The 19737-nt window shown below is 40.2% G+C and overlaps 1 protein-coding gene across 7 annotated transcripts in view; it reads right to left on the bottom strand.

Annotated features, from left to right (window-relative positions):
• EBF1 (EBF transcription factor 1) overlaps window positions 1-19737 on the bottom strand; it is a 410646-nt gene that overhangs the window by 94693 nt on the left and 296216 nt on the right. For 4 of the 7 annotated variants that reach the window (XM_027545802.1, XM_027545805.1, XM_027545807.1 and 1 more), the window contains exon 9: window positions 14036-14166. In XM_027545802.1, coding sequence (XP_027401603.1) covers window positions 14036-14166 — 131 coding nt within the window. Of the gene's footprint in view, window positions 1-14035; window positions 14170-19737 lie in introns of all 7 variants that reach the window. The other 3 variants (XM_027545801.1, XM_027545803.1, XM_027545806.1) reach the window with 1 other exon arrangement.

Raw genomic sequence — 19737 nt, 5'->3', positions numbered from 1 at the left:
AAAAATATACTGCCCAATTCTTCTGACCAAGAAACTAACCAGGTCCCTAAATCAATGCAGTTAATTGTACAAAACAAAACAGCAATAAGATCATCTTTCAAAATAACAGATCGAGGAGAAAAAGGCTAAAATAAATACATTATACTTGAACTACCTTTGGTTTTTGTGGGTTGATTGATTTATTTATTTTTCGGTAATTTATTTTTTAAATAAACTTTCTCCAGCTCTCTTCCCAGGATGTAAATCTTGTGCCAATTGGGCCCCATTAAAGACTGGATCCCGTCCTGACCATCTGGGAGCTGGAAAAGCGCTGGTGAGTTTCTGAGGTCCAGAGTATTCCAGACGGAGCAGACTGGACACCAGTAACGCCAGCCCCTGTGGTTTGAAAGTGTACAATGGGCTCTTTCTCGAGGGTTGTTTTTCTACATTCAGTCAAGAAGGAATATCATTCCGTAGTTGGGCCCAGCTTAGGGTCCTGGGTTGTTGCTTTCTTTGTTTGCAAATTAAAATATAAAAGAGAAAGGCCAGATATGTCTTTGGAAGGGGCTGAGTGTTTGTCATCAAAGTTGGCCATTTGCAGGGCACAATCTTGCCTGCAAAGATATAGGAATTAGGAACGAAAAACACAAGAACCAAAAGGTAGAGTAGCAAGCTGTGAATTCACCTTTCACCAAAAAGTCTTTCAGGTTCTTGCGGAGCTCTAAGAAAAGGATATCAAAGCTGTAAGACACTAAAGAGTGACTCATTCTAATGTTCTTGGGCGGTATAGTTCCTGTCTGCATCCCATTTGATCCTTGCACATATATTCAGTAATTCCCAATTTAACACGTGCCTCCAGGAAGTAAGCTCTGCAGAAAACTGAAGCCAACCCCCTAAACACTGTGTTTTCACTGAAATCTTTCGAGGACACGTTACACACATCTTGCTGTTTCAGACAGAAGATATTGAATATAATTGCCATCTCTTTCTTGATTACTCGGGGCCACTGTCATTATGAACAGTCATTAACGTGCAGTACAGTAATATAGTTCTGCATCTGCTTTTTAGGTTTTCCTTTCCTGCCCTTGACATTAAGCTGTCACTTCTGCTGTCAACGAGCCTTCTTCTAACAACCCGCCTATACTTTGCTCCTTCTAATTTGCTATGTCCTGGGAAAACAGATAACATAGTTTGTTTAAAATTCCTGTTCTGGTTACCTCAAAGTCTGTTATTTTATTTACCTTTTTTTCTTGTTTTTTGCTCACTTCCAGTTTCATGCTGAATTCTGGAGAGTTGCAATGACTACAATGGTCTTCTCTGGGTCATTGGGGTTACACTACATTCTTTTTAGATGGTTAAAAGATAACTCTAGAGTCAAATGGATTTTGGTTCAAGACCAGGTTTTGCAAATTACCAGCTGTGGGATCTTCTGAAAGTCACTGAACCTCTCCGGATTCTGTGTCGTCGTCTGGGAAAGGGGAGGGGCTAGCTACCTAACTAGTGCTGCTGTTGTTTAGTCACTTCGTCATGTCTCTTTTGTGGCCCCATGCTCTGTAGCCCACCAGTTTCCCCTGTCCATGGATTTCCCAGGCAAGAATACTGAAGTGGGTTGCCATTTTCTTCTCCAGGGGATCTTCCCAACCTAGGGATCGAACCAGCATCTCCTGCAAGTCTCCTACATTTATTACAGGGTTAATTGACTTAACACCTATAATGAGTTTAGGTGAAGGCCTCACATTATCCATCACTTAAAAAGTGTTAGTTTTATTACTACTTAATCCTCACCATAACCAACAGATTTACACTAAGGTATTTATGTGCATCCTTATTGCACAATAAATATACCTAAATATAAGCTACCTAATTATACCTGTATTAACAAAACCTAAACTGCAACCTATCTGGTACTGACACTATGATGCAGCTTTGAATATAAAAGTTGCTAAAAAATAGCATTTGTCTGCTTGAATGAATGAATGACCAAAAGAAAGTAGAAGTCGTGTCATTCAACACTATTTGGTATAAATTAATGCCTCTAACATGTAAGGCTCTGTGCTAGACACGGTAAGGGACTAAGCTGAATTCAGTATAGATCCTGCCTTCAAGGCAGAGAACAGCCTCATAAGTCAGAATAGGAAGTGATAAGGAACATAAGATGGTACAGATAAGTATATTTAGAAGAAAGAATTTAGAAAGAAGATAAAATATTTTATATCTAGAGTTGTGAGGGAAGATTTCACGGACCAAAAAAAAAAAATGTTTTGGGGGGATCTTAAAGGACAGACGTATCTGGGCACAGAAAAGAGGGAAAGGCATTGTGGAAGGAGGAATGGGATAAACAAGCACACAGAGGAGAGAAATTAACGCAGGCATAAAGAGCTGCAAACAACTCATTGTGATTGGAGCAGAAGTTGAGATGAATGACGGGTTAGAATGCAGAGAAGAAAGGTCAAAGCGTTACATGGCTGTGCTTGAATCCCAAATGACAGCATCATGGCTTTAGGAAATAGGAAACCAGTAAGGCTGATCAGGAGGAAGATTTCAGCTCAGATCATCAGGGAGCCATTCCAGCAGTAAGCACTGAACACATGGATGAAATCAGCACAACGCTATATAAATATCGATTTCCTTCACTAAAGTCACAAGACTACAGCCAGGTGTGAATCCTGTCCTTGATTCTTGTTAAAATTAGAAATGCATCACACTTTGGGTTTTTCCATTTTTAAGTTACATATGTGTACATTTTGAATGCACTGTAAACAAATAACTGAAAATGTCAACCTAAACGTGTTTTTAACTATCTCATAATTATCAACATAGATGATAGATTTAAAATGCCTTAGTCATTAAAAATAACCATACAGACTAGAGCATTTTAAAGAATAAGTTGAGCATGTGTGTAACTATGTGACTATATTAAAAAGACCACTAGACTATTTTTACATTGTTTTTAAATATGCTGACTCATCTAGAAATCATTCCCTATAAGTTGAACATGAAAGGTATTCATCAGAGCCATACTCAAAGTTTGATATAAGTGATTCACACTGCTCTTTTTATTCTTAATGAATGAAGTGTACAACTTGGCATTAAACATCTGCCTCCTAATAGATGATCAATAAATATATGTGGAATATAGAGTTGGAAACATATATTTAGGAAAAAGTAGGGAACTAGGAATTATTTAAAGCCTGTGCATTTAATAAACTTTAAATTAAATTTATACCTGTAAGCTTCAATATTTGTAAAATAAATGACACAGCTGTTTACACTGTACCCTATTTATATTATAAATTTTTGAAAGAGATGATATTTGAGACAATGTCTTTCTCCACCTTTCTTAATTTTCTTTTTGATTTTAGTGGAATTGTATCTCAAATAAATGTGTTACACATAATAGTCATTGGAATGGTGATGCCATCATGTATAAAACTTGGGATGGTTTGGTAAATATAAGGAAGTCTGGTGGCACTAGTAGTAAAGAACCCGCCTGCCAATGCAGGAGATGCAAGAGACATAGGTTTAGTCGATGGGTTCAGAAGAGCCCCTGGAGAAGGGCATGGCAACCCACTCCAGTATTCTTGCCTGGAGAATCCCATGGACAGAGAAGCCTGGTGAGCTACAGTCCACTGGGTCGCAAAGAGTCAGATGTGACTGAAGCAACTTAGCACAGGGACACATGCTAAAAAAAAAAAAAACAAAAAACTAGGGAAATGTCATGAGAAACATTGATAGAAAAGAAAATTGAATGGGGAGTGCAGTTGGAGTCTGGAGAACTGGGCTAAAACCCCGGCTCCTGCTGCTGCTGCTAAGTCACTTCAGTTGTGACCAAGCAGCTAACCAGAGCAAGTCACTGCACCAGCAAGCTCCAGAACCTCTTTTGCCTCACTTTCAAAATAAAAGAGCTGCATCTAACAACTGGAAAGACTCCTCAAAGTCCTCAAAATTTTGTGACTCTGCATGTGGTTCAGTAAAAATCAAGGCCAGATATAAGGCCTCAGAAACTTATAGTGGGAATAAGTACGAGTTGTAGTCATTCATTCTTCGATGTCACAGAAGAGAAAATACCATTTATTTTTATTTACAACCCTCCCTCTGAGCTATGTGCACAAATGAGAATGGAAAGTAGATACATACACTACTATATGTAAAACAGATAGCTAGTGGGAAGCTTCCTTGTAGCACAGGAAGCTCAGCTGGGTGCTCTGTGATGACTTAGAGAGGCGGAATGGGAGGGTGGAGGTGGGAGGGAGGCTCAAGAAGGAGCAGATGTATGTATACTTATAGCTGATTCATGTTGTTGTACAGCAGAAACTAACACAACATTGTAAAGCAATTACACTCCAATTAAAAAATAAATAATAATAAAATTTTAAATTAAAAGAAAGCAGATATGGAAAGGAAGGAAGACAGAAAATAAAAACTGTATTTAAAATCTCATTTTTAAACTTTTGGATTCAAGCAGCAAAATTTCTTCTCAGCCCCACAAGCTGCCATTTACCTAACTACAATCATCCAGAGATCTCTCCTGTAGTGGCTTCTTTTGCCTTTTCCCTGTCTCTGGGAATGCAATTGAAGAAAACATCCATCTGAATTAAAAAGAAAATGTATGACCCTTGGATGAGGCTAATCAGTTCATACAGTGATGTAACTCTGACTTCTCCCATCTGAGATAAATGGTCCTGGCAATCTTTAAATATAGCTGTCCTACAAAATCACATGGCATCTAATGCCAAGTGTACAAGGACTAAAACCAGTTGCAAAATATGAGTGAATTTCTGTTCAGAGCCTTGCAGCATTAAATAAGAATGGCTCCAAACATTGTTAGTCTAAGCTGAATAATACTCTGCAAATATTTCAGATTTTCTTATATCTACTCCAGCCCAATCACTTCATGACTGGGTTGCATGACTTTACTTCATTAACATGAAATCCACACGGACTTCAGCCATTGTTAACATATCTTCCTATAAGGTGATTCCTGTGGGGGAAAAAGGGTTCTGTGGTCACAAGAAACACCTGGAGTAACAGGCAAATTTGGCCTTCGAGTACAGAATGAAGCAGGGAAAAGGATAATAGAGTTTTTCCAAGAGAACACACTGGTCATAGCAAACACCCTCTTCCAACAACACAAGAGAAGACTACACATGGACATTGCCACATGGTCGACACCAAAATCAGATTGATTAGATTCTTTGCAGCCAAGGATGGAGAAACTCTATACAGTGAGAAAAAAACAAGACTGGGAGCTGACTGTGGCTGAGATCATGAACTCCTTATTGTCAAATTCAGACTTATATTGAAGAAAATAGGGAAAACCACTAGACCATCCAGGTATGACCTAAATCAAATCCCTTATGATTATACAGCAGAAGTGAGAAATACATTTAAAGGACTAGATCTGATAGACAGAGTGCCTGATGAACTATGGACAGAGGTTCATGACATTGTAGAGGAGACAGGGATCAAGACCATCCCCAAGAAAAGGAAATTAAAAAAAGCAAAATGGCTGTCTGAGGAGGCCTTACAAATAGTTGTGAAAAGAAGAGAACCAAAAAGCAAAGGAGAAAAGGAAAAATATACCCATTTGAATGCAGAGTTTGAAAGAATAGCAAGGAGACATAAGAAAGCCTTCCTCAGCGATTAGTGCAAAGAAATAGAGGAAAACAATAAAATAGGAAAGACTAGAGATCTCTTCAAGGAAATTAGACATACCAAGGGAACATTTCATGCAAAGATGGGCTCAATAAAGGACAGAAATGGTATGGACCTAACAGAAGAAGAAGTTATTAAGAAGAGGTGGCAAGAATACACAGAGTAACTGTATAAAAAAGATCTTCACGACCCAGATAATGACAATGGTGTGATCACTCATCTAGAGCCAGACATGCTGGAATGTGAAGTCAAGTGGGCCTTAGGAAGCAACTGTATGAACAAAGCTAGTGGAGGTGATGGAATTCCAGTTGAGCTATTTCAAACCCTAAAAGATGATGCTGTGAAAGTGCCACACTCAATATGCCAGCAAATTTGGAAAACTCAGCAGTGGCCACAGGACTGGAAAAGGTCAGCTTTCATTCCAATCCCAAAGAAAGACAATGCCAAAGAATGCTCAAACTACTGCACAATTGCACTCATCTCACACGCTAGTAATGCTCAAAATTCTCCAAGCCAGGCTTCAGCAATACGTGAACCACAAACTTCCAGATGTTCAAGCTGGTTTGAGAAAAGGTAGAAGAACCAGAGATCAAATTGCCAACATCCACTGGATCATTGAAAAAGCAAGTGAGTTCCAGAAAAACATCTATTTCTGCTTTATTGATTATGCCAAAGCCTTTGACTGTGTGGATCACAATCAACTGTGGAAAATTCTGAAAGAAATGGGAAGACCAGACCACCTGACTTGCCTCTTGAGAAATCTGTATGCAGGTAAAGAAGCAGCAGTTAGAACTGGACATGGAAAAACAGACTGGTTCCAAATAGGAAAAGGAGTACGTCAAGGCTGTATGTTGTCACTCTGCTTATTTAACTTCTATGCAGAGTACATCATGAGAAACGCTGGGCTGGAAGAAGCACAAGCTGGAATCAAGATTGCCGGGAGAAATATCAGTAACCTCAGATATGCAGATGACACCACCCTTATGGCAGAAAGTAAAGAAGAACTAAAGAGTGTCTTGAAAGTGAAAGAGGAGAGTGAAAAAGTTGGCTTAAAGCTCAACATTCATAAAACTAAGATCATGCCATCCGGTCCCATCACTTCATGGCAAATAAATGGGGAAACAGTGGAAACAGTGGCTGACTTTATTTTGGGGGGCTCCAAAATCACTGCAGATGGTGATTGCAGCCATGAAATTAAACCACGCTTACTCCTTGGAAGGAAAGTTATGACCAACCTAGACAGCATATTAAAAAGCAGAGACTTTACTCTGCCAACAAAGGTCCATCTAGTCAAGGCTATGGCTTTTCCAGTGGTCATGTATGGATGTGAGAGTTGGACTATAGGGAAAGCTGAGCACCAAAGAATTGATGCTTTTGAACTGTGGTGTTGAAGAAGACTCTTGACAGTCTCTTGGACTGCAAGGAGATCCGACCAGTCCATCCTAAAGGAGATCAGTCCTGAGTGTTCATTGGAACGGCTGATGCTGAAGCTGAAACTACAATACTTTGGCTACCTGATGCAAAGAGCTGACTCATTTGAAAAGACCCTGATGCTGGGCAAGATTGAAGGCAGGAGAAAAAGGGGACGACAGAGGATGAGATGATTGGATGGCATCACTGACTCAATGGACATGAGTTTGGGTAAACTCTGGGAGTTGGTGATGGACAGGGAGGCCTGGCGTGCTGTGGTCCATGGGGTCGCAAAGAGTCAGACACAACTGAGCAACTGAACTGAACTTGGTCACAAAGTTTGGGACATGCAGCATACTATGTTTTAGATAGTCAAATGCATGTAAGTACCTCAAAAGCTCTAAAACAAGACCAGCTGAATTTATCTGACTCCACATTTCTCACATTTGGGCTTCCCTGATAGCTCAGTTGGTAAGGAATCCTCCTGCAATGAAGGAGACCCCAGTTTGATTCCTGGGTTGGGAAGACCCACTAGAGAAGAGATTGGATATCCACTCCAGTATTCTTGGGCTTCCCTTGTGGCTCAACTGGTAAAGAATCCACCTGCAATGCGGGAGATCTGGGTTCGATCCCTGGGTTGCGAAGATCCCAGGAGAAGGGAAAGGCTATGCACTCCAGTATACTGGCCGGGAGAATTCCTAGAGAATTCCCAATCCATGGGGTCACAAAGAGTTGGACACAACTTTGGGACTGAACACCAAATAACTACCTTAAGCTGTATACGTTCTCTCAGATTTGTCAATGACTAATTAAAAGGACCCTGAGAGCCTCAGAGTCCACCACAGAGACCACCTGGACAGACTAGAAACCTGATTGGTTATTCAAGCAGTCTACTTCTAACTATACTATTCTCTCTGCCTTCTAGAACCTTGCCTAGAATTTTGAACCAAAATTTAACTCTGCATTGCATAAATTTGGAACTCTCTAAGTTTCTACATGATAGCAAGCTGTCTTTCTAAATAAAATACCAGGTCCCACAAAGCCTAACATTAATCATCCACAGTACCTACTCCAGTGTTAGATAACAGCAGGCAAGCCAACCAGTACTTGTTGTTTAGAAGTTAGAAAGATATTAAAAATTGAACAATTAGCTCTGCAAACCAGTAGCAGGAGCCCCTCCCTCCTCCTAATCACAGGGTGATAGGAAAGCAAAACAACAAAATACATCTGTATTCAAGAAAAAACTGAACCCATCTTAGCACATATCAACCCTGTTGGTTTTTCTGGTTTTATATGTAAAATACTACAAAAAATTTTTTAAAGTCTTCTGGGGTAAAACATGTTAAGGAGTACCAAAGTATCAGTAAAATAATTTGCTTTGTAAAAATAGAGAGAAGAGAAAGGGTCAGAAGCAATAAGGAAGAGTAACAAAGATGGCAGACCACATTCTCAAGAAAGCCGTGTAGTTCACCCCAAACTCAGGAGTTCACAGAAGGCAGCCCTGAGTTAGGAGCAGTAGGCTGCCACCTTTCTTTCTTCCAACCCTCAGGGGGCAATCAGTGAGCTAAACTGAACTACTCATTTGCAAAAGATTGGGCTGGTAGGGAATGGGCACAGATGAGGGTAAATTAAACCAGCCCTATTTTCTCTGGCTCTTTTTTAAATTCTTTAGCTAAAAATAGTCTCCAAATTATAGCATCAGCTGCTAATCTAAAATGTTATCTCCTTGTCCTGGCCCACCAGCCTGCTTCCTGAGTGCTTTGGGCTACAGAGTGAGGAAATGGAGAAGAGAGAAAAGTCTACTTAAAAGTACTAGATTTCAGAGGTGGCATAATTTCAAGAGACAATGTGACCAGGGACAAAGACTTTGGATACATCAGGGTCCTAGAGAAGAGGCCCAGACAGGTTAACTGTCTTAAATATATAAGTAATTTAGTCACTTATATGGAACAAGCAAGAGGTTGTCTTCTGCCTCTAACACAAAGCACATACTCTTCTAAAGCTAAACTCTTCCTATATGTCAATGGCTCCACTCACAAATTTATACAACTAGAAAACGAAAGGATTGCTCTTACTTCTGATCCTCTACATGACAAGTCTAGCTTACCCTGGGAGGTGATAGTGACTGTTAAGATACTCTCCAGTATAAGGCATCAATGGCAAGTCCACCCTGGTCTGATATGTTAAAAACAAAAACAAAAAAAACCCTAGGGTAAACATTTGGCATAGGCTAAATCAAGAGAGTTGAACCATAAAGGCGGCTGGGTATCCTTGAAGAATTGATGATTTCAAACTGTGGTGCTAGAGAAGACTCTTGACAGTCCCTTGGACATCAAGGAGATCAAACTAGCCAATTCTAAAGGAAATCAACCCTTAATATTCATTGGAAGGACTGATGCTGAAGCTCCTATACTTTGGCCACTTGATGCAAAGAACCAACGCACTGGAAAAGATCCTGAATCTGGGAAAATTGAGGGCAAGAGAAGCAGGCAACAGAGGATGAGATGGTTGAATGACATCACTGACTCAATGGACATGAGTTTGAGCAAACTCTGGGATATAGTGAAGGACAGGGTAGCCTGGTGTGCTGTAGTTCATGCGGTCGCAAAGAGTCGAACACAACTTAGCAACTGAACAAATCGTGGACAGTTAAAGTGAGCTCAGGAATTGAACTGTATAGATTCACATCCCATCTCCAGAACTTGATAACTGGACAGCTTATTTAACTTCCCCAAGTTCAATTTCCCCATCAGTAAAATGAGAACATGCTGTACACGTGAGCTGTCACCATGTCACAAAGAGCCTTAGCAAACACTTAGCATAGTACCCGGCAGGAACTAAGTGCTCAATGAATGTTAGCTAATACTAGTCCTACTCTACTTTCATAGATATCTTCTCTTAATATTCACAGTTATCAAGCTTTGATTCTACTCAGTGGAAGCCTGGAGACACGGCCCCCAGTTCTTTGTGCCTACCAAAATAAAAGGCACATACTTTAATACTGATCAAAAAGAGCCACAGTTACTACTACTGTTGCTGTTACTACTCCTACTACTGTACCACTCGGGTTACTGTGCATGTCTTTTTTCTCTTCTTTCTGTCCTTTGCTCTCAAAATTCCACCCACTTGCTCTCTCATTAACTTGGGCTTGTATTTCCTTCTTAGAAACATTCATTGTGGTTCAAATCCCATCTCTAGCACTATCTGTGTCTGTGTGATGGTGGTAAGTTTCTGAACCTCTCTGACATTCAGTTTACTTATATGTATCTAACATAAGGCTATAAAGTGAAGTTGCTCAGTCGTGTCTGACTCTTTGCGACCCCATGGACTGTAGCCTATAAGGCTCCTCTGTCCATGCGGTTTTCCAGGTAATAGTCCTGGAGTGGATTGCCATTTCCTTCTCCAGGGGATCTTCCCAACCCAGGGATCGAACCCAGGTCTACCGCATTGTAGACAGATGCTTTACCATCTGAGCCACCAGGGAAAAAAGGATTGAATAAGATAATATTCATGAAGTGCTTATACATGAAAGCCCTCAGTACATGTGAGCCATTTCTCAATTTCTCATCAGTATACGGTAGATTGGGGACTTGGAACAGTACCAGATTCTCTCCCTGCACTAAAAAAGGGAGAGCATTATATCTGTCAAATAGCCTGTATGAAAATCTACATTTGTAAATAGTTTAGCATATTTATAAAAAGTTCACCTCTCCAAGACTCATCTTTCTAAATGTCAGGACCATCATGATGATAACAGCCCAAATTAAAGTCCTCCATCCAGACACTCAACTGCTCATGCTGCAGGGGATTTATCTGCTAAAACCTGGCTTCCCAGGTGGCACAGTGGTAAAGAATCCGCCTGCAATCCAGGAGGTACAAGAGATACAGGTTTGATCCCTGGGTTGGGAAGATCCCCTGGAGAAGGAAACAGCAATCCACTCCAGTATTCTTGTCTGGAGAATTCCATGGACAGAGAAGCCTGGTGATGTGAAGAGTTGGATGCGACTGAATGCAACACATCTGCTAAAAGATTTTGGGACACTACATAGTGGGCTTTCACCAGCAAAGGGTCAGAGCTGATTTATGATAGAGCCACAAATAAGAGCAGCTTGGGAGAAGGAGGTGGGCAAAGAAAGTGAATGTACCCCCGACCCTCACCTCCCAACTGGACCCCCCAGATCCATTGAAAGGGACTTCTGGTATAAGCAAGGCAGGGATGGAGGAGGGAGGAGGAGGAAGACAAAGTATCGCCTCAATGGATTTCCTTTTCATGATGTGCATTGATTTTGTTTATGGAAACAGATTCTTTAAAGCAATTTTGGACTTCCCTTCTGGCTCAGCTGAAAAAGAATCCACACGCAGTGTGGGAGACCAGGGTTTGATCCCTTGGTTGGGAAGATCCCCTGGAGAAGGGAAAGGCTACCCATTCCAGTATTCTGGCCTACAGAATTCCATGGACTGTAGTCCATGGGATCGCCAAGAGTCAGACACAACTGAGCGTCTTTCACTTTCTTTCTTTTAAAGCAATTTAGATAAACCTAAGTTAGAATTTAACCTCCCTTTTCTGTTCCCAAAAGAGGACAAGAAAGTAGGAGAACCAAGAGGAAACTGGGGGACCTGGACAAAGTGGAGTAACAAATGAATAATTTCCTGATGTGTACCACATCCAACATAGTACACCTGGCTTCAGACAGGCACAAGCTTGTAAAGGAAGCCTCACACTAACCTCACTTACTCTCAGGGTCAAATATACTTCTGATTTGAACCCTCCACCTCTCAAGCTTCACTGTGGCTACTATGATCTGGATTGAAAAGTTCGTATTCTATTAACTCTTCCCCTCTCACAAGGTCCAGGACAAGCAACAGAATGAGAGATAGGAAGAGATGAAGACAGCCTACGGGACCCGGGAAAGGCTGTCCTTGTGAGCACCCCTGCCTCCAGCAGCAGTGAAGACATCAACTTGCAAGCAACATACACCAAGTATGTGGAGCTTCTAATTTTACAACCCAATACTTCCAACAAAGAAGGGCTGCAGCGGCCAAGGCAGTGCAGTTCACCTTCACGTGTGGCATGTTCCAACTTGGACAACAACCAGTTTGGTGGACCAGGAGTTCATCCCTGATTCAACTCTACTGGGAGCCTGGATTCTCTGAGCAAGCACTCGCTGCCTGTCACCCATGTGGGAAATACAAATGCAGTGGCAGCATGGGCTGGCAAGGGGCTTGCCAGAGGGGGTTCTTGGCAGTGAGATGTGTACACAGAAGGCTTAAAAGAAGGGCAGGCTCTGCTTTGGAAAGATAAACGTACTCAGCCAGCACAGTCTTAACTTTTTGCTTATCTCTGGAGCCCCTCTAAAGAGAAAACACAATACAAATATCTGGATGAGCTAAACAATGGTGTCATGGGAAAACAACCAGGAATGGAGACAGAAAACCCGAGTTATAGCTCCAGTTCTGCTACTGAGTCCTTTGTATGGCTACATACCTATCACTAATACTCCATGGGCTCTGGATGGCTGCTTTTGGGTTATGTAGTTAAATATATATAATTATCATATTATATAAAATATAATTATATTTTTACATATTATATATGTATGACATATATTATATATGTATAATATATATGTACGTGTGTGTGTGTGTGTGTGTGTGTGTGTGTGTGTGTATGTTGCTGTTTAGTCACTAAGTTGTGTCCAACTCTTTTACGACCCCATGGACTATAACTTGCCAGGCTTCTCTGTCCATGGGATTTCCCAGGCAAGAATATACTGGAATGTGTTGCCATTTCCTCCTCCAGGGGATCTTCCTGACCAACCCAGGGATCAAACTCACATCTCTTGCAAGTTTTCTCCATTGGTAGGCAGATTCTTTACCATTGAGCCACCAGGGAAGCATATATATATATATATATATATATATATATATATATATATATGCTTAGACTCTGTCTCTCTCTCTCTCACTATATATATATATAGTCTAAGCTTCAGTATCCTTATCAAGAAAAGATACATACTAACAGTATTTACTTTGTGGTGTAAAGGGAAGATTAAGATGATCTATGTCAAGGGTCAGCACAGTGCCTAGTGTATAGTAAATCTCAACAAAGTTTAGTCATCCTTTGACCACTTGTAAAGTGTGTAAGATATAAGTGAGCTCAATGGTCTCCTGCAGCCCTAGCACTATTTTTATTCTAAACTTTGGAATAGGGTTAGGGTTAGGGTTAGATAAAATAAAACAGGCTCTGGGCATGCTGGCTAAGAAATCAAGTTTCAGTATTTAGAAAGCAAAGGCAAGTTTGCCATGCCTTCTCAGAATGGTGATACTCATGTTTTGTAATTTGAGATAAGATTGATTACTGCCAGGCAAGTCAACTGGCAAATTAAAATAATGATCACAATGCTTGGAAAGTACTGCAAAATCAGAGCATAGTCATTTTCATATGGTTGAAGCTCCATATTGAGATGCTTGGGAGGTTATAAATTCCTAGGGCAGGAAAGAGCCCCTGGCAAACCACTCACTCTTTGATGGAGTCACTGAGTAAGTCAAGAATCACCTACACCTAGATTATTACTGTCCCATGAATGGTGATCATTAAAGATGGATGTATATTTGTAGGCTCCATCTGCAAGTGTTCACAAATCACTACCTTGTTACAGGGCTTTGCCTATATATATTTGTGAATGTGTATGTACCTCCTTTCCCATTCTCAATACACAATAGGACGTCCGCACCATGGCCTGCCCATGAGGACAATGATGAAACTCTCCTGGGGCTGATGGGCCAGTGGGTGGAAGGCATTCCAACAGAAAGTGATGTCTCTTGGTAAACCCAACCCATCTTTCCCAGTTTCCAGAGTTCTGTAGACTGGAGCTGGCCCACCCAGACAGGCACCACAAAATTCTATACACTCTATTAGAAATTCAAGTGTAGACAGTATCCTTAAGTAGACCAAGCTATTAGATATTAATGCTCAGACAACACCTACCTCACTCCAGACCAGCATGGTACCGAATATGACCTGTAACCCATCAAAGAAATTGTCCCCTATGATGATCACAGTCGCACCTCCTGTCGTCCATCCTTCACTCGGGCTGATGGCTTTGATACAGGGAGTAGCTGCTTTTCAACACACATGAAAAAGAGAAGGAGTCTGCTGTTAGAACCAAACTTTAATGATGGGAGACTTGAGAAAAAGAAAAAAAAAAATCTTTTATCTTTTCACGAACAGAAAGTCCCTCAAGATCTCAGCCATTTCCTAGTATGTTAGGACCTGAAACTTCATGGTGCATTTTCAGTTTTTAAAAGCATTTATTTTCTTTGTTTCTATTAAGATACAGATATTTTTACCCAAATCTTTTCAAACTTGAAATCTTATGAAATAAAACATAGCAGCAAAATTTTTTTATGAAATGCTAAAGATTTTTTTTCATGGATGACATTTTGGAATATACTAGAAACCTTATAGAATTGCTTAATAATTAAATATATCTCCTGAAAAGAAAACTCATAGATTTTTAGATAAACATTCATGTCCAATATGAAGGGAAGAAAGAGAGAAGACTGGAACAGAGCACCATTCTTGTTCCATGCCTTCTGTCTGTACTACTACTGGAGCAATAGTCCTGAATAAAAACCATTACATCTTTTGCAATAAATGTCATGGATCCCATTTTATAGATGCAAAGTATGCAGGTCATTCAGGGTGAATTATGTAACCAAATGGCTGAGTCAGGGCGGAACCACAGAAAGTCCCATGACCTTTGCTTGGTTGTCATTCCCAGGCATAAAACCCAAGAACTGGCTTTTTCAAAACTTCCTATCTCCTTTCTTTCCATTATAAATGGCCCTTGGAGATGGGAAATAATTTACAAATACTGTGATTCCAGACTGGAGGTGGTTTGTCCGATGAGCATGGCATGCTTTCAACAGAATTACTGGGCATAAAAGAAATCTCTCAGGGAGTACTTTCGTGCCACTGAGAATTGTTAGCTCCACAATGCCATGCTGCTGTTTCATGATCACTTTTATGAGCAAGAACTAAGCAAAATTCCAAAGCAAAGGAGATACTGTGTAAGGAGAGAAAATGAGACCCTCTTCTTTAATAAAAAAAGTGTATTAAGTACTCCAGACTGACTTTCCAAGTATTGAAACCAATGAGAGCACCAGTTAATTTTAACGGGAAAAAAAACTGGCAAAAAATTACTGGACTTTGTCAAATTTGGCAAAATGTCATGCTTCAACTTTTGCAAGAAGAAAAGAAAATACGAAGCCCAGCCCTAAGGGACCATGGCTCACGTGCCACCATACAAACAAGTAGAATGGGTTTGATTTTGAGTCAAATTAATCTTATAAAAATTGCACAGAGAAATTTGGAAATTTCCAAACTAAACATTTCATGTTGGCTGAACTCATAGCAGTGCATTTACAACTAACACTGGGCAGTCCAGATGCCTTTTCTCTCCTTCACTTTCTCCCAAAAACAAAATAATTAATCAAGGAAATGTAAATGATTCATGGCTTGAAAATTCTTGTTCAATTTTTAACACTCATAAAGGTTGTGGATCGATGTTCCACAGGCATAGGACTTTTTCATAAAATTTTCCTTTAAAAGTAACCATGTTTAAATGCATGACTGAGTACTCCCAAACCAATGGTAGAACATGATGTATAATCCCAAGCAATATATAAGAGAAATAAACTACATTTAACAACTATATAAAATTCTTAAAATATAAACAGTTTGGACACATTCTAGTTAACGTCTCAAAATCTTAATTCTTCATTCCTAACTCAGTATAAGTACTTAGTTGCTAGAGTGGAATAGAAAAGGTATTACTATATCCTTTGATACTTCTGAGAAGAATAGAACATTGGTTTTACTGAACTGGTCCTGAAAGAGTCTCTCTGATGGCAAAGTGTGGAATCCAATGCTATCATTAAATGCTGACTCTGTGATTGCCCTCATTAACCAAAAAAAAATAATCTTGGTGCTTATTACCTGTATTAGTTTAAGGATTTCTTCTGAGTTTTTAAATTTTATTTTATTTTATTCACATAAGCATGTTCTTTTAGTTAAATATGGGCACCTCCAGGCTTTCTTATCATTGCACAAAAGGTGGCATCTGGGCATGTTAGTGTATCTTTGAGAGTCTCTCTTACAGGCAAAGAAGTTATAATAGCATATGGCCAAGAACTGCAGATTTTAGACTTGCACCAGCTTTCTTTTTTCCATTTGCTATTGTAGGATACAGAAGGCATGTAATTACACATATGTATATGTATAGATATAAGTACATATATGTATACATCTATGTGATGTAAGTACACATATGTATAGATGGTATGCACATATGTTCCAACATTTCCTAAGGAATCTAACAATGTTTTCAACCATTCAGAAACAAAGTTACAGGTCAACTGCTAAGTCACTTCAGTCGTGTCTGACTCTGTGCGACCCCATAGACGGCAGCCCACCAGGCTCTGCCATCCCTGGGATTCTCCAGGCAAGAACACTGGAGTGGGTTGCCATTTCCTTCTCCAATGCATGAAGGTGAAAAGTGAAAGTCAAGTCGCTCAGTCTTGTCCAACTCTTCACGACACCATGGACTGCAGCCCACCAGGCTCCTCCGTCCATGGGATTTTCCAGGCGAGAGTACTGGAGTGGGGTGCCACTGCCTTCTCCGACAGGTCAACTAGTTGGAGCTAAATGAGCATCAAGTTAGTAGAGAAACACTGGTGAAGAAACAATATATGACACCATCTTCTTAGTTTTTTGGGAGAGAAAAAAAAGGCTTGGAAGAAGTACTAAAGGAAAAAAGAGGCATCCCTGGGTCCATCCTACCCTTGTGTTCAATATAATCCACTATCCCTGCTGAGGGACTAGGTGCTAATCTCAGAACAAGTCAGTTAGGCATCTCTTTATAAGCTGAGACCTCAAAGTTTTCCAGGTATATATGTCTCCTGTACACCTATGTCATAGCCGTCTTAACAGGAGTTGTTTGGGAAGCTTCCCTACTCCCCTACTGGGAAGATTGGAAAATCTGTAAAAGGAATCCTGGGCTGACCCACTGAAAGCGTGCACTAAGGAAGGGATGTTACTGGCATTTAGTAACCTGAAGTCAAGAATGCTAAGTATTCAGTAAGACATGAGACAGTCCCCCAAACAAAAAACCCTAAAATGTCAACAATGCAAGGTAGAAGACACTGTGACTAGCTAAATCGATCAGGCTCAAGAGCAGCTGTTAAGAACTCACAGATCCACACCAGCCAAGGCAAGAAACACAAGCGAACACAGCAGCCCAGGGTCTCAGAGCAAGCATGAGATGGCTAGCTGCTGACACCGAATTGGGGAGGCTCCAGCCACTGGTATCCCCACACAGATGCAGTCCCTGGTTGAGCTGGTCTTCTGATTTTTCAAAAGGAACCAGGAGCCCAGATTTTTACACGAAATTTCCCAGTCTTTAGTGAAGTGAAAGTGAAGTCGCTCAGTCATGTCCAACTCTTTGCGACCCCATGGACTGTAGCCTACCAGGCTCCTCCCTCCATGGGATTCTCCAGGCAAGAGTACTGGAGTGGGTTGCCACTGCCTTCTCCAGGGGATCTTCCTGATCCAGGGATCGAACCCCGGTCTTCTGCATTCCAGGCAGATGCTTTAACCTCTGAACCACCAGGGTGGCTCTCCCAGTCTTTAAATGCTGGCAACGAATTCATTTTTTTAATGTGTAGGCCAAACAAAATGTTTATGGATTTAAATTTAACTCATAGACTACCATCTTACCTTTACCCTAGTCACAAACTTGCCAGACCAAAAGCAGCCCAAGAAATACTTTCAATTGTGCCTAAAACTACAGGTACCCAAATGTTCACTGCAGTATTAATTGTGAAAAGCTTAAGTCTAACTGTCCCCCCAAATAAGGGAGTGATTAAATAAATCATGATATATCCATATATAGGATATGTCAAGGGTCATTAGAACAGATGAAAATATTTCTATAAACTGACATGGAAAGATGTCAAAATACGTTAGTAAGTAAAAAAAAAAAATACACACAAAACAATTTGTAGCTTAATGAATAGTATGATTCTATTAATCATAAAATGATATATATATATATATATATATATGTATATGCCTATAGGCATGAACGTGTGTAGTTATGTGTGAACAGGTGTGATGGACCAAAGTCTGGAAGGATGTCCAACTATCCCCAGTGGGTCTATACGAAAAAGGAAGGTGACTAAAGAAGAGAGACTCTATTAAATTTTACTCTATAGGTAGCTGTATGGTTTGAATTTTTCAATGAGCAGCTTCTAAGGTAGTATGTTTTAATTTTTAAAAAGGTAACAGCAGAGCATTTAATTGTGTGAAAGATAAAAGCTGTATGCTTTAGAATAAACAAATTTTTTTAAAGCCAGATGCCGTGACTAACAGACCCTGAGCCTCCCCCCGCCCGTTCTTCTCTTTGAGAAAGCTCAGAGGACACCTGCAGCAGCCAGGGACTTGTTTTTCTTTCACTCAGGATATCCAGAGAGATACAGAAGAATGACAGTTCATAATAATCACAGTGGATGTATTCAGTGAAATCTGAAGGTGAAAAGTCTCATGAAAGAGTTCAACTCAACCCAGGAGTACAATAATCAACACAATTCTATCTCGAAGGAAATATTATGGAATAGAGGAGAGGGGTGGATTTGAATACAAAACCACTTTTACTGACCAAATCTTGATTTAATTAATAAAAGACTCTTCCTTCCTCACCAATAAATTTTCACACTCTGGGTATCCACAAGGACAGTAAGCCAATTCCTGCTTCTAAATCTCATTAAAAATGTAAGTCTGGGTTTTTTTTTTTTTCCCCAAAACCTCTCCTCCCACCCCCAACAGCCACCCAAGTAAAGGAGATTTTCCTTCCTTCAAACTATGACAATAACATGATTACACTACCACAGTTTAGCATAATGGCTCTGAAATGCTCGTGGCACATTGCAGAGTTAAAGTGGAAATTATTAGGTAGCTCTTCTTTGTTATAATAATGATCACTCCACAAATAAAAGCTCTTCTCCCAAAGGTACTGCAAGGCACAAAATGCTAATTCTGAAGATTATGTGTGTGCTTTTATTAAATATTACTATGCCCTGCCTGTTTGAGGGCTTCTCTGCTCTGATTGTTTTATGAGTACCATGTTAATGTCATTCCCATCTTACTAGCAGCAGGCACACATTTTAGCGTTTGTATGAGAGTTGATCAAAGGCCACGTGCTGGGGGAATTGCTGAGAAAACACGGACAAGCGATAAAAATCTAACAGATTAATTGGTTTAAATTTCATTTCAGGGTGTTGAACTTTGGCTCGGGACTCTAATACTACACCGTGAGTCAGGGCCTAATTACCAGATTTCCAATTTGCTTCTGAACAATGGTTGTGGTGAGAAGGAAAAGAGAGGGAAGAATGAGAAGAAGAAGAAGAAAAAAAGAAAGAAATCATTCAGGCTCCAGTACATATTTAACAACTAATGTTCTGTGTACAGACAGTTGCACCAGGGGATATTTGCGCTCACCTGCTCTACTTGCAGAGTATTTATATTTCCTTTCAATAGCCACAGAAGGTAGAAGAAATCATGGATGGCCTCAGCAGTTTCAAATTTTCTGACTTAAAGAATCAGTATTACAAGATTCTAATGCCTGCTTA

Source organism: Bos indicus x Bos taurus, chromosome 7 (assembly GCF_003369695.1).
Source record: "Bos indicus x Bos taurus breed Angus x Brahman F1 hybrid chromosome 7, Bos_hybrid_MaternalHap_v2.0, whole genome shotgun sequence".
Classification (NCBI taxonomy): domain Eukaryota; kingdom Metazoa; phylum Chordata; class Mammalia; order Artiodactyla; family Bovidae; genus Bos; species Bos indicus x Bos taurus.
Note: the sequence above shows the minus strand (reverse complement) of the source record. Positions and strands in the feature narration are given on the sequence as shown.